The 15,021-nt window shown below is 37.7% G+C and overlaps 2 protein-coding genes across 4 annotated transcripts; one reads left to right on the top strand and one right to left on the bottom strand.

The window, feature by feature from the left end:
• Positions 1-440: 440 nt before the first annotated feature.
• On the top strand, positions 441-9,448 carry LOC131335722 (uncharacterized). 3 transcript variants are annotated; one of them, XM_058371203.1, is made up of 4 exons: positions 444-2,252; positions 2,368-2,560; positions 8,897-9,245; positions 9,384-9,448. In XM_058371203.1, the coding sequence occupies exons 1-3, from the start codon at positions 685-687 to the stop codon at positions 9,107-9,109; spliced, it is 1,974 nt and encodes a 657-aa protein (XP_058227186.1). In that variant the 5' UTR covers positions 444-684; the 3' UTR covers positions 9,110-9,245; positions 9,384-9,448. The 3 variants fall into 3 exon arrangements, with proteins under 3 accessions (XP_058227188.1, XP_058227186.1, XP_058227185.1); XM_058371202.1 differs by having other exon boundaries at positions 8,897-9,261; XM_058371205.1 differs by lacking the exons at positions 8,897-9,245; positions 9,384-9,448 and adding an exon at positions 7,731-8,828 and having other exon boundaries at positions 441-2,252.
• LOC131335721 (uncharacterized) lies at positions 3,848-7,578 on the bottom strand. The gene is made up of 3 exons (XM_058371201.1): positions 4,969-7,578; positions 4,757-4,875; positions 3,848-4,422 (listed from the first exon to the last, which is right to left on the bottom strand). The coding sequence occupies exons 1-3, from the start codon at positions 6,767-6,769 to the stop codon at positions 4,027-4,029; spliced, it is 2,316 nt and encodes a 771-aa protein (XP_058227184.1). The 5' UTR covers positions 6,770-7,578; the 3' UTR covers positions 3,848-4,026.
• Positions 9,449-15,021: the final 5,573 nt, after the last annotated feature.

Below are 15,021 nucleotides of genomic sequence, written 5' to 3'. Positions count from 1 at the left end.
AAAGTTAGCAATGTCAAGTTCCACATTATTTACTTTTTGCCCATAATCAAAATGGGTTGCCAAAAATTTAAATCTAACGGTTAGTTTTTTTTTCTTCTCAGTCTAATAGTCTATATTGAATGACATTTGTTAAGATTCATATAGTGATCAATATTGTTAAATGGACAACCACTTGCCAAAGTAGAGAGTGAGTTTTACTTTCCCATGATGGGTGTACTGGATTGAGAAGACGTGGAGTCCAATAAATTTGGTTATTGGCAAAAGATTGCTAGTTTTGATTATTCAAATGTCAAAATTTGATAAGTTGCTTAAATGTTACTAAGTTTGATTATTACAATATAAACACTTTTTTGAGCACATATTATTAATTTTAACAATTTTTTTAATTTCGATTATTACATTATGAACGCTCTAACCAAAATTCGTGACTACCAGAATTGAGAATGCAATTGCAAAACGAGAATGGAGAGTGAAACGCAAATGATTTTGAAAGATTTATGAGTACGGTCTTGCAAAGCAGCAAAACTCTCTTTCAATTATTCCCCCTCCCATCTCGAAACCCATTGCATTTCTCTCGATTCATCCCTCCGTTGAACTTCCAATTGATATCTCCAAAGGCGTTCCAACTGAAAAATGAGTTCCTCAATCAATGAAAGGCAGCAGTGATGCTAGATTCACTTTGAAATGAGCCGGTCTCCATCCTTCTCTCTAAAACCCGACCAACCCATTTCGCAGATCGATCCACAATCCTTGCGCAAATGGGTCGTTGCCTTTTGCACCATCAGGTTCGATCTCGAGCAAGGCCAGCTCATCGAGGACTGTTTTCCACATGGCTCCCTCACCCAAGAAGAAGAGCTCGAAATCGCGTTCAGTTCTTTCCCCGATTCTGTCTCCCAGCACCACAACCGCTCCACCATCCACGATTGCATCTTCTTTTTCCGGGTCCGAAGGCGGCCCCCGAAAAGATCAGATTGTGGTAACCAACTTTCCCCAAAACCAGTTCATAATAATAGTGATAGTAATAGTATTAGTAGATACTTGTATGGGTTTGTGTTCAATAGGCAGAGACATGATGAGAGGCTAAAGAGAGGTGGTGAGCAGAAATCTGTGGTGATTTTATCTCACAGTCCTTACTCTGGTGTGTTCAAACCACTGTTGCAAATCATGGGTCCTTTGTATTTTGATATTGGAAACAAAGCCCTTGAGCGTATTGCTACTTATGTGTCAATGTGGCCTAGTCCGGTACCGGGTAATCTGATGGAGCTTCCCATTGGGAATGCTACGCTAAAAGTTAACTTGCCGCCGCCTCATAGTTTGGCCTCCGAGGGTGGAATATCACTTGAAGAGTCCACTTCCTCTATGGCTCCTTTTCTTCCCAATAACCAGTCAGTACCACAGGGTCTATTTCACGATGCGGATATTTTCGGGATATATAGGGGCCTTCTTTTACAGCTCTGGCTGTTGTGGGAGTTGTTACTTATTGGTGAACCAATTCTTATCATAGCACCAACACCTCCCCAATGCTGTGAGGCTGTCGCGGCTTTAGTTAGTTTGATTGCACCCCTCCTTTGTAGTGTTGATTTCAGGCCTTACTTCACCATTCATGACCCAGATTTTGCCCCCTTAAACTCGCTTCAAGAAGGGCAAGTTTTCCCTCCGATGGTTTTGGGCGTGACAAATCTTTTCTTCTTAAAATCGCTTCGTAATATCCCTCACATTGTTTCAGTTGGGAGTCCTTCTCTCAATTCAAGCCGGCTTTCTCTTGCCCCTAGAGCTTCTACTGGGAGAATGTCTGCTAGGCCTGAAGGAATTGGGATTAGAAATCTATCTTTGAAGAAATTGTCTCCGTCGAATTTATTGAATGCTGTGAAGTTAAGGAGAGAGGGTCCTCTCTGTCTTATGACGGAACACAAGGAAGCCATTTGGAGCACTTACAATGCAACAACTAAGCCAGATACTTCTATCTTGAATAGGCTCATTGATGCAGGGATGTCACCTAGGGTTGAGGAGTCTATGTCTGTTGTCAACAATGAGATACTGCGACGCCATTTTTTGGAGCTCACGACCAACTTCTTGGCCCCTTTTGGCCCTTATTTTAGAGCTACCACACCTTCTGAAGGATCTTCACCATTTGTTGATCCACCTCCACTCCCCCCATTCAATAGTGATGAATTCCTTGGAAGCTTATCTGCGAGAGGTCCGGGAAAGTTTTTAGCAAAGCGGATGAGATACAACTGGTTGGACCTATACAGGTAAAGAAATTAGCCCTCACCCATCATGTCCTTAATTAGGATGTTATTCTATGGTTTTGTTTATGCAGTCCAATGGTCTTATGTTGTCGAAATGAAATGGTTAACATCTATTTAGGCGATTCTTGAAAGGACAGAACTTTAAGCCTTGGTTTCAAAGAAGGCGTGCTGTTGCTGAGCAAGAACAACAAAGGCTTTGGAGGCAAGCAAGGATGAAGACTGACATTCTACAATTCATATCTAAAATGTCTGAATTGGAAATTGTTGATTCCTTCAATGCCATCGAGAGATATCTTCTAGCAGAAATGCAGGTGCATCTCTCGTGTATCATTTTCTGGTTATTGTGTCTTGTTTTCCATGATTTTCTTCCACCATTCGTATGAATGACATTATCTATGGATGCTTAGAATGTTGTCAAGTCGTAAAGCTGATTTAGAAAGAACACAAGTGCAATTAGAATAGCTTTTAATCAGTATTTCTGTTAATGCCAAGGCAATCATGGTTTTCTAGGTGGAAGGGTAAGTGTTCTCTTTTGGCCTTTTTAGGAAAAAAAATTCAGGGTCAGCCTCTAATTACGTTAAAACTAAGAAGAATTCGGGATATAAGCTTGATGGCACCCTCACCTCAAAAGCTAGCTTTTGGGATTGAATTCACCCAGGATTGTAAGCCAATACCAGCTAAATTCTTTTCTTCGAATTTCCACTGATTCGCTATTGGTGTCTACTGGAGCCTATGGATCTTGTGATGTGTTTCACCTTCTTTTATGGAGAGTACAACATCGGGTAGCCTTTTAGAAGGGACATCTTCCACATCTGCTACTTTTTTTGGTTTGGTGGTGCTTTGAGACTTTTAGCAAGACTATAGGCAGAACGGTTGCTGAAGTGGTTTAGATAAGGTTTTGGTGTCATCCATTTATAGCTTTTCAGTGTCGTTCCAGTTAAATGGTTTCTTACAAATGCCAATGTCTCAAGCTAGCAATATAGTTCATGGAAGAGCTCTATGAAGTGACTGCTTTTCTTGGATAGCAATTGGCTTTTGAGGTGGTTAGAGGTTAAGGCAAACTTCTGGGAGAATGTATGTACTTGACTGCCACAATAGTATGGGTATGTGTAGCTTTTTGACCAATTTTTTTTAGGTTTACCTCTTTAACTGCAGAGTGGGTAGCTTTGTGTTGGCCCAAGAGACCTTTACTTTTAGTTTGTTTTTAAAATGTTGTTTTTTTTATAGGCAAAATTATGCTATGAGGCATGAGTGTTGACCATACACGAGTGTAACCAATATCTTTGTGAAACTAATTTAGTCTCACCAAGTGAATTTAGGGCCATAAACCTCATATCAATCAGTTTGCATTTTTTAACACAAAGCTTTACCCACCATTCCTGGTCCCCAGGCAATGTTCTAAAAATCGCTCGGCGTTCGTCGCTCGGTCGACCACCTTCAAGCTTCAAGGCCTTTTAATCGCCGATTAATCGGCTTGTAACAATTAATCGGTTTTATATATATATATATATAAATATATATAAATATATATATATATATATATATATAGACACACACACACACACACACACACACACACACACACACACACATACACACACACACCCCAATGACAACCCTTATGAAAAAGTAGTAAAGTACTACGAAATAACTAGTCAATACAATGAGAAGTTTAATGTTCATAGTTCAACTTCATACCAAAGGAAACCAAATACGAAATTACTAGTCAATTACAAACCAAATAAAATCAAGTACGGAATTACTAGCCAATTACTCTTTACTCATCCTCTTCTTCCCCATATCCATCCATAACTTGGTCTCCATCGGACTCAAACTCAAAATCCTCATCTACCTCCTCTTCGGGATCATCTTCCGACAAAAAATCTTCCTCATGTAGCTCTCGTACTCCCACATTTCTAGTACTTCTTCTATGTTGGAGGACTTCATCCGCTCCCGTAGCTTCCCCGATCATCTCCCATGTAAGTCCCGAAACCGGGTCTTCTTCATCAACATCACCACCTTCCACAATCCATCCTTGCGCATGTGTTGCTTCACTAGCACGTAATACATCATTCCCCTTTCTTTTATTGTTGATGAGTCTGGCATTGAATTGGACATACACTAGATTGTTCAACCTTGTCGCATCTAGTCTGTTCCTTTTCTTTGTATGTATCTATACAAAAAAGAAAAAATCCTAAGTTAATATAATTCTTGTCCGATGCATATATATATATATATATATATATATATATATATATATATATATATATATATATATATATATATACACACTAGATTGTTCAACCTTGTCGCATCTAGTCTGTTGCTTTTCTTTGTATGTATCTATACAAAAAAGAAAAAATCCTAAGTTAATATAATTCTTGTCCGATGCATATATATATATATATATATATATATATATATATATATATATATATATATATATATATATATATATATATATATATATATATATAAAGAAAGAGAGAGAGTGTGTTTGTATTTACTCCCTCAAAAGTGCTCCAATTTCTCTCACACCCCGATGAACTTGAAGTCAAAGAGAGAATTCGAGTGGCCATTCTTTTCAAATTGGGTGTATGATTGCCATAGTTAGACCACCATCCAACTAGTCATAAAAGAAAGCACAAAAAAAATATATTACTAAGTAACCTAGCCAAAAAAAAAAAAAAACACTCAAGGAAAGTAACTACTTATTTACCCGGATCATAAGAGTCATTGTTCGTCGCACATCCCATTGTGGCTAATGGTCTTCCAAATCCACCTTCTTTGTTCTTGTACTTCAACAACTCTCTATTGATGACTTCATCTTGAACATTGACATCATCGGGAAAAAAAGCTTCAACACAAGTAAGAACCCCATCCATAATGATAGGATCATCTTGAATGGTATGATCTTTGTAGAAGTAAAAAGGATTTAAAAAGTAACCCGTCAAATGCAACGCACTATCTAACCGACCCTTGGCTTTCCCATCAATGACATCTAGTATTGGCCGGTAGTTAGTCTCAACTTGCTTGTATGCCCCTTTGATCTCTTCTTTTGCATTTTTGAGCTCACCATATACGAATCCCATTGAGGGCTTCCGATCCCCGTCAACAAGTCGAAGAACCATAACCAATGGACCAAACACTTTCAAGCATAAGGTCACACCATTCCAAAATGCCGTACTCATCACGGTAGCAAATGCCGTTTTCCCCTTTGGGCTCTTCGCCCATTTACTCTTGTCCCATGCGTCACTACTAAACATTGCCCGCAATTCTTGTTTCTTTTCCATCAAGCTTTGCAAAGTCAAGAAGGCTATCGCGAATCTAGTAACACCCGGCCTCACTATGTCTCTCCTCTTCGTATATTTTCTCATCATCGCCAATGTATTATGATGAGCATAAACAAAAATAGTGAACGCCTTAGCCTTATCAATAATTCCTTTAAACTTGGATTGCTTACCGATTCCTTCAAGCATGAGATTTATTGTGTGAGTGCCGCATGAGGTCCAAAATATGTTAGGCCTCTTGATCTTTAGCAAATCCGCCGCTGCCATATTGTTGGATGCATTATCCGTGACTACTTGAACTACATTTTGTGCCCCAATATCTTCAATGAACTTGTCAACGTATTCAAAGATATACACCCCTGTGTGTGATGCCTCCGAATCTTCCTTCGAAGAAAGAAAACAAGTCCCTTGCTTACAGTTAACGCACAAGTTCATAATGCTTCTCCTCTTTCGATCGGTCCAAGCATCCGTCATGATAGAACAACCCGTCAAAGCCCACTCTTCTTCTTGCCTCTTGAGTAATTTTTTTGTTCTATCCACCTCCTCCTTCAACAATGGCTCCCTTAGTTGGTATTGGCTTGAAGGTTCGTATCCCGGTCCAAATTGGCCAACCGCTTCAACAAAACGTTTGAAACTATCATTGTCTATGGCATGAAATGGAATACCGGCTTCGTACACCCATCGAGCCAAGTATTGATTCACTTCATGACTCTTCTTCTTCCAAATTGAATCTTTTATATTTGGTTGTTTTACCTTCTTGAATCCACTCGTAGTCGTGTCAGAAGAACCAGGATTGATCTCTATATATCTATCTAGGGGACCAAGAACATGGGGCCTCTTCCTTGAACCTACATGCTCAACTTCATCATCTTCAAATTCATCACCTTCTTCATGTACTATATTAACTTCCTCCCTAAGATTAATGCCTCCTTGCTTCTTCTCTTTCTTTTTAGCTGCTGTCTCATCAAGTGCCTTCTTACACTTTAATATATCTTCCTTGCTTGCCTTAGTGCATGCGGCAACATCTCCCTTAACCTGAGCTATGTGTTTTTTCATCCTACTAACCCCTCCAGTATACTGATTCCCACACAAAATGCATCTTAGGCGGTCCTTATTTTTAACATCCACAATAACTCCATACTCCCATCCAACATCATCCGATTTTCTTTTCAATACTGGCTCAGAATTAGAGGCCTCTGAAGATGGAATATGAGTGGGATCCATTGACATTTGATATCAATATAGTCTACACAGTAACACACAAAAAAAACCAAAAAAAAAAAAAAACAGAGAAGAAAGTCAAGAAATTGGTAAGTGTTAACATGATTATAAGTTAAGATTTCACACTTTGTGTTAATTGTTAACACCAAACAACACTACTGACAACACTTTGTTTTAAGATTTAAAAAAAAAACATTTTGCCATTTTGGCCACTGTCCAGACATGGCCGGCCGGTATGGAGTGAGTCGAGTGACTGGAGTTTATGGACTTACAAAATAAAAATGAGTTACAGCAGTGCGAGAGAGAAACTGTGAGAGAGAGAGCCATACGAGAGAGGGAGAGGGACCGAGGATTCGAGAGAGAGAGAGAGAAATTACAGCAGTGCAATGGTGATGGAAGGTGACGGCGACGGCAGGCGACGGCGATGGCAGGCGGCGGCGGCGGCGGCGAAGGCAGGCGACGTCGGCGGCTTCGGTCCAAGTCCAAGATCGATCGAGAGTGGTCTGGGTAACAAAGCCCTAAACACAGTAAACGGGATTCGAAGGAATTGAATCCATTTTAACTGGGTATGAGACATAAATTACAGTTACCCCCCTTCATTTTCTAAAAATACAGATTTTACCCCTTTTAATTGCCTTTTAACCGATTAATCGCCTTTTAACCGATTAATCTCCTTTTAATCGATTAATCGAGTAATCGCCTACTAATCGCCTACCGATTAATCGCCGATTAATCGGCGATTAATGCCGATTAACCTCCCGAGCGCCAAATCCAGCCGATTAGGCATTAATTTTATCGGAGATGGCAAATTTCCGATTAATCGCCGATGGCGATTAATCGGCGATTAATTCCGCCTTTTAGAACACTGTCCCCAGGGCTAAGGGAAAGCATTGATATCCTGACATTGAATTTAGCGCACTCACTCTGAAAGCATATGGTATATTTCAGTCCAAAGTTTTGAGTAACCCAGGCTTTGGAAGCTCACCAAGGATGGATGGTTTCCATGTATTTCTGTTTGAAGGAGGTGGTACTGTCTGTTTGACCCTGCTTCCCTGGGTTAGGCTCTCGAAAAGATCAGCAGTCTAGACCAGTCACTTCCACAGTTGCTTAGATGGTTAATTTGTTTAGAAACCAAGGCCTACTGGACTGAGTTCCCTTTGCTTGGAACCAGATGTTGTCTTATCTCATGGTTTCATGGCATATTGCAGTTTGGTTTAAGGACTGAATTCTGAGCCAACGCTAGTGCTAACCCTTGTGTGCAGAGCGGTTGGCTTTCTGTTGGCCAAAAACATGTTACTTTTGTCTTGTGATTGTCATGCTATGTGCTATATGGAATTAACAATGCATAGAGCTGATAAGTTCGAGCTTGTGTTCGATCATTAAAAAAGTTTGTTCAAGATCGATTTGTTACATAAACAAACCAAGCTTGAACAATTTTTTTAGCTCGTTAAACCAAGCTTGAACGAACTACTAGTCAGCTCGTTTTACTTTGATGTGAAAAATATTTAAGTTACTCGATATCGACTCATGATCGGCTTGATTAAAGCTCTTTTCAGATTGGCTCACCTGATAAATAAGCCAAGCTTGAAACATGTTTTTGTAGCTTGTTAAGATTTTAAAACCAAACTTGAACAATCCACTGCTCGGCTCGTTCAGATCATTTTTCAACCCTAACCATACACGATGGTAAGATAAATCATTGCTCTTTTTTATGGCTAAAACATTGCTCTTGGTTGCTTCAAATTCCCATCTCATAGCTGACAAATCTGAGGCATTCTTTTTATGCCAAAAAAGCGGAAAGTAGAGTATGCAGTGTGGTGTTTAAGTCTTTATTTAAGTTGGTTAATTGTTGTCATTATGTCTTATCAAGCTTTAGGAGTCAATATTTCCCAGACATGAAATACATCCATCGATGACAGTATTGTTTGTTCCATCTAGCGTTGTTTGTCTAAATTGTCTGACTGCTTTAAAAGGCATTTAATTAGCATTTAGCACACCTCAAACATTCAAGAGAAACGCATACACAAATTAATCAGCTTGACAGCCATTACGTTTTTTTTTTTTTTTTTTTCTTTTTTGTTGCAGTCACTTTGCTTCTCTCTTTATTTTACTTAAATACAACTTCTGCTGCTACAGTCTGGAAAGGCTAATGCAGACCATGCACCAGTTTGCCTGAAACTGAAAGGAGATTTGGAAGCAGTGTTCAATGTTCTTCCAAAGGACATGCAGCAGAGTCTACTTCTGAACCCTCACAGAGAAGCTCTGTTACAAGGAAGTCATGATAGGACAAACATTACCGATTGTCCTCTTGTACAAGTTGCCATCATTTCTTCCACTTCACCAAGATGACAATCAAAACGTGAACATAATTGGGAAAAGAGGATTTCTTGTGCTCCAGGAAAACACAAAAGATGCCTACATTTTGCACTGGTTTCTCAATCTCATTATTTCATCTACTTAATGAGAAGTTCCCTGATTCTCAGTTGTAATTATTTTTCTAGGTCAGTGTTTTTCCTTCTTTTTTCCCCTCCTCAGTCTCCCCCTTTACGACAGTTGTGCTTTCTTTCTTCTATTCTGTGCAGTGGAGTTTATTATCGGTATTTTGCTCTTTATCTTTCTCCAGAACTCCAGAAATCCGAAGGCAGAAAGAATGATGATCTACGTTGAACTGCATTTCCCTGGCACGTTGAGGTAATAATCTCTTCTCGCATTTTACCTCCAATTGTTTGAAAAGAACCTGGAAAAGAGGATTCAGAACTCGTGGTGGACCGGTGTTTTTGTCTTTCTAAGGGAAGATCGGAGGCTCATGCTGTTGGTTGATACTAAAGCTGTTAGCAATCCTTTTGCTGCATTACTTGGAGTAAAGACTCCCATTAGTTGTGTACTTATGTTTCGTTCCAACATTGTTTCGATTACTGGAAATGTCTTTGTTTTTTCATTTTTCAGAAGCATTTGTTTACTTGAGCATGGCAATAATTAGTTTTTTTCTAGAAATTGTGATTTTAGATCCACAATTGTAATATATAGAAGCCGATGGCATCATCAAGAGTTCATTATGCAACATGCTTAGGTATGAGAAGCATAGTGCTTATTGTTTCATCTGATCCCTTAAATAGAGTATCGCTGGTTTAACCTTCATTTGATTTGTATGCGTTATTTGTCTCATTGGTGTGCGATAGGTCTGATTATCAGTTGTGTTAGATGCACATGGTAGGTTGTAATACTTTATATTAATGAATTTATTGCCGTTCCTCCAAAAAAAAAATATATCTTGGTTTTCCCACTTTTCTTTCATAAAGACATCTCGTCCATTTGAATGCACTGTAGCTTTTTTTTTTTGGCTGTTCTCTTTCAATTAGGGAATACAATTTTTTAAGCTGCCATTGTTTCGTTTATCTACGACTTTCGGTTGAAGTTACCCTCCTATTCATTAGAAAGACTACAAATTGTGTCTGTTTGATTAGTACTACGGAATTTGGCATGTGTTTGGAATTTCAAATTCTTTTTGAAGCATAGTTGCCTAAATAGTTCAGTACAGAGGTCACTGTTGAGGCGTTTGTTCTAACCATAATGTTTTCCAATCGTTTATGATATCGAAATGCTATTGGTACATATAATCTGTGCACAGATTTTGTTGTGGGCTCACCATGGGTCCCACACAAATGATCCAAGCTGTTCATTAAATGTAAAATATTTTTTCAAGGGTTTCTATAAAAAATCAGCCCAATCTAATACCTAAAGGTGCTTGATCTAATCATCTAATTTTTCATTATCCGAAAATCTGAATGAAAATTTAGATAATTGGATCGAGCACTTATAGGTATTAGATTGAGCTGATTTTTTACGGGGACTCTTGAAAAAATATTTTACATTTAATGAACGGCTCGAATCATTTGTGTGGGACCCGTGGTGGGCCCCACCACAAAATCTGTGCACAATCTGTGCACAAATTGTCTGTACCACTAGCATGGTTCTTTATGATATGAATTTAACAACTGATTTTCCAGCGAAGATGATAGCCTTGAGATTTCCATTGTTTAGTAGCATATATGAGTGTAAGGATTCCATCCCTTTTTTTGAAAGGAAAGGAAGAAATTGGACCACAATCAATATAATCGTATCTCTGATCAAGGAATATATATATATTCAGTCCGGATCCAATGAGAGATCCCTTACGGCCTTACCGTGCGGGACTCCCCTTTCCCGATCGAATTGTGACGATCCGAGCCGCTTAAAGTGATCAGAACGTGATTTTAAGGGTACTCGCGAGAAATCAGCAAAAAAAATGATCGGGAAGGGCTTGATCCGAACAGTTTTATATATATATATATATATATATATATATATATATATATATACACACACACATACATGTGTATAATAGTATATGTATATGTGTATCTATACATATAGATATGTATAATCTTACAAAAAGTCTAGAAACACAATTTCTGGAAAGAACTCTGAACACAACTGTGTTCGGAGTTGTGCGATGTATGTAAGACCACATGCATCAAACGGCTTTGGACGCAATTGTGTCTGGAGTTGTGTTTTATAACATTGCTCTCATAATCTTATCCCTTTGCAGTACTTGAGTGAGAAAATTGAGAATCAGCGACTGAAGGTGACAGTGTTGGATCTTCTACGCTCTTTTATCTTTAAGGGTATCTTAGTTCCTATGGTATTAAAATGCTGGGTCATCATCAAAAGGAGACATTAAGCTTTCAAAGAAAGTGATGCTTTGGTTTAAGTTTGGGTACTAATATCCATCTCCAGTGGTTCATATGGCTTTTATACATTGGTTGTTTTACACCATAAGATGTCATTGATTGCTCCATGTGATCTAAGAATCATGAGTTAGGCTCCTTTTGTTTCGTCGTAAAATATTTTCCTCGAAAACTTTTTGCTCAAGTTACGGTGTTCGGTTTGGTAATCTACATGTAAAATAATTTTCAGTAAAATAATTTTTGTTTACCTAGTTAAGGTGTAAAATGACTTCCCGGTGCACATCGAGTCGCAGACTCTGCAGTCTAGAGAACCCAAAACAAGTGAGGCAAAGTAGCATTTTGACATAACGCTGCCATGGGAACCGATCATATAGGAACCGACTGTGCATAGACGGCATGCGGGACCTAACTCCGGATTTCGCAAGGATAATCTGAGTCTATAATCTGAATAAAAAATTGCAAACATGTATCAGATTACATTGATTCTTTGTGTGGCCTCTCAAAAAATTATTTTATAATTATTAAACAATTTGAATTATCCGTGCGGAATCCGGAAGGAGTACTGCATGCCGTTTGTGCACGGTTGCTTTCCATATGGTCAGTGCCTTTATCATTTTCACAGCGACAAGTCACCGACGGAAACACATGCACTCTCTCTTTTCTTGTGGGAGTGAGAGTTGTATCTAAAAGTTGCTGGTTCTATCTCTAGATTTGGTTGTGGGAGGTTAATTTGCCAGTGTTCTAAATCAAGAAATTAATTGGCGATTAATTGCTGGCGGGACCTATCCGATTAGGTCCGACTAACGATTAATCGCCAATTATTAGTTAGTATGCACCGATTAATTGTCGATTAATTCGATCAATCGCTCGAAAGTGACCGATCACTTGACTAGTGACTTTTAAAACATTGTAATTTGCCCTCTCTACAACTTGGAGTGGGGTAATTAAAATAGTATCACACGTTTTACAAATTTCCCTCTACAAGTTCAAGCTTGAAGCATCTTATCAGAGGTCTATCACATGACACTCGAGACGTCATGTAATTTAACCTCCAAGTGAAAATGAAGCTAGAGTTATATATTTCAAGTGATTTTGCTACTCTCGTTTTCTTTAACGGCACTCTCATTTTCTTACAAAACAAATCATCTTATAGAAACACAAAAGGGAGTGTCGTTAGAAAAAAGTGGAGTAGCAAAATTACTTTCCTGTTTTTCTGCTTTTTGATTGGGACAGCTAGAGCTCATTCAACTATTCGTGTTTCCGATGCTATTTTTGGGTTCCTAAGAACATCCACAATGGTCTAAACCAAAATTAATTGCTAAGGCTAGTTAATGTTTGTTCAAAAAAATACTCACATTGTAATAAGCAAACTAACAAATCTTTTTTGATCATCCAAAATTTCATTTTTATTTAAGTTTTTTTAATATCAAAATTTTATTTATCAAAAAGTCAAACGGATCTTAATTCAAGTTTGGTTTTTTCTTCCTGTGTTTTCCTTGGGGTTGTCAAGTAATAAACTCGTAGTAATTGATGGAAAAAAATAACTGATGGGAAAAATATCTACTTGACCCATATTCAAATATAGCTTACTGGCTCATTGCTACCAAGGTTCTTTGATTTCACATCATTCCTTACAAAATATTTGTGCAGTCCGTAAAACGAGAATTTAAGTTAAAAGAAGACATTTATATTATTTAAGAAAACATTCAAAGTTCTAAGTTAAAAGAAGTCATTAATATCTAGAAACTTTTATTGAATTTTTCATGGAGTATAAGTTTTCATTTTACAAACGGGCAAACATTTTAGAACATTATTTAGAAGACAGTGAAATGGAGAGAGAGAGAGAGAGAGAGAGAGAGAGAGAGAGAGAGAGAGAGAGAGAGAGAGAGAGATTGTTGCTCAAATTAGAAATGGAGAGACGACCACGAAGAGAGAGAGAGAGAGAGAAAGCATGGATAAGTGCGCTACCAAAAGTCCTTTTCTATACGTGCTTCTAAAGCGCATTATCATCTATTTTTGGAAACAAGCTACTGTATTCTCCAGAAACTCTTCAAAAATATTTGAGGTTTCGAACACAGACTGGGTTCCATCCATAATTCTGAGAAAGTAAAGGCACTGTATAATCATCTCCATTTACAGAAAATGAAGTAAAACCAAAATGATTGAAGCCAAAGTTGCCCATGAAGCAAAGGAACTCCTACTTCGTGACTTTCTGGGTCTTTTTGTTAACTCTATAGGCACAAAATCTCATATATTAGTGGTGTAGATAGTGCGGTAAAAAAAAAAAATAGTATAACAGCCATTCCAAAAAAATTGTCTACTAGTCCAGGGGCGGAGCCATAAATTTTGGTTAGTGAGGTCAAAAATTAGATTCATATGCAATATATTTTTTCTACGCACAAGTCCAAAAATAACTAAATTAAAAGGTTTAATTATAAGATCGATATGCATTAATAATTCATTTTTGCCTCATAATTGGCTCCGAAAGACTTGTTATATTTGAAAAATAATACATGATAGTCTTATTTCTAATAGTACTATCAACTCTCGAAAAGAAGAGAACGCTTGGGATTTTTATGCACTTAAAACAAATTGGGGCAATTTAGAGATTTTTGTGGGGTCAAAATAGCTAAATTATGCCTATTTCTATGAAAATTTGGGGTCAAATTAGTAAAAATGGGATAAAAATTATACCTATTCCAAGAGAAATTTGGCAGCCAGTGGGGTCGGCCACCTTCAATTCCCTTGTATCCATGTGCCTCCGCCCCTACTACTACGGACGTAAAATGAGAACTTTAAAGTATAGTATATATTCGCCAAAAAACAATTCAAACTTTATTTAAGATCTCTTATTGCGTGGTGGAGAATCCTTTTTAAATTGGAGCTGGTAAGATTTTAAAGTTGTTCTGGACGAGTTTTTTTTTTTTTTTTTTTTGAGCCAATGTTTAACCAGTGTACTAATCAACAATACTCTTTCTAAAGAAATTGTGTCGAGTAGTTTGGGACTTTAACCTTTTTAAAGACACGTTCCAGGATGATAAGACGATATTTTCTATCGTAGTCATGGATCCGAAGGAAAAAACTGTTCAAATTATCAGGGTTTTGAAATGTAATTGAATTTCTTTTAAGCTTATTCATAATTCTATAATTAAGCTAAACCAAAAATAATAATGTAGTTAATGTCATGAATACAAAATTATTACATTTAGACCATCCTCAACGGATATAGAGAGAAGGCAGAGCACAAAACATACCTCAATAGATTCTTCTTGGTTTTTTCCTCTCTTTTCCTTTTTCCTTTTTCCTTTTTTTTTTTTTTGAACGGCTCCTTTGTGGTTTTTTTATGGACTTATGGGTCATAATTGAGTTGATAAAATTGTATTTATTTATGGGCTGATTTTTTGGACTAGGTGTTTAAATAATTTTGAGCTGGGTGTTTAAGAAAGGGCTAAACTAAAATTATTACATGTATTTTATGGTAAAAGAAATTGTTTTGGGGTGTTCAAGACTACCTTGGCTTAGGTGTGGAGCCGC

This window comes from Rhododendron vialii, chromosome 8a, assembly GCF_030253575.1.
Source record: "Rhododendron vialii isolate Sample 1 chromosome 8a, ASM3025357v1".
NCBI lineage: Eukaryota > Viridiplantae > Streptophyta > Magnoliopsida > Ericales > Ericaceae > Rhododendron > Rhododendron vialii.
This window is presented reverse-complemented; position numbering and strand designations above follow the sequence as displayed.

Bases quoted from the DNA above. Each gene is read 5' to 3' on its own strand.
- LOC131335722 (XM_058371203.1), top strand. From the start codon at position 685: ATGAGCCGGTCTCCATCCTTCTCTCTAAAACCCGACCAACCCATTTCG. The intron at 2,253-2,367 runs GTAAAGAAATTA...ACATCTATTTAG, and splicing joins AACTGGTTGGACCTATACAG to GCGATTCTTGAAAGGACAGA. The intron at 2,561-8,896 runs GTGCATCTCTCG...CTGCTGCTACAG, and splicing joins ATCTTCTAGCAGAAATGCAG to TCTGGAAAGGCTAATGCAGA.
- LOC131335721 (XM_058371201.1), bottom strand. From the start codon at position 6,769: ATGTCAATGGATCCCACTCATATTCCATCTTCAGAGGCCTCTAATTCT. The intron at 4,876-4,968 runs GTAAATAAGTAG...TTTTATGACTAG, and splicing joins CAATGACTCTTATGATCCGG to TTGGATGGTGGTCTAACTAT. The intron at 4,423-4,756 runs GTAAATACAAAC...TTTTTTGTATAG, and splicing joins ATTGGAGCACTTTTGAGGGA to ATACATACAAAGAAAAGGAA.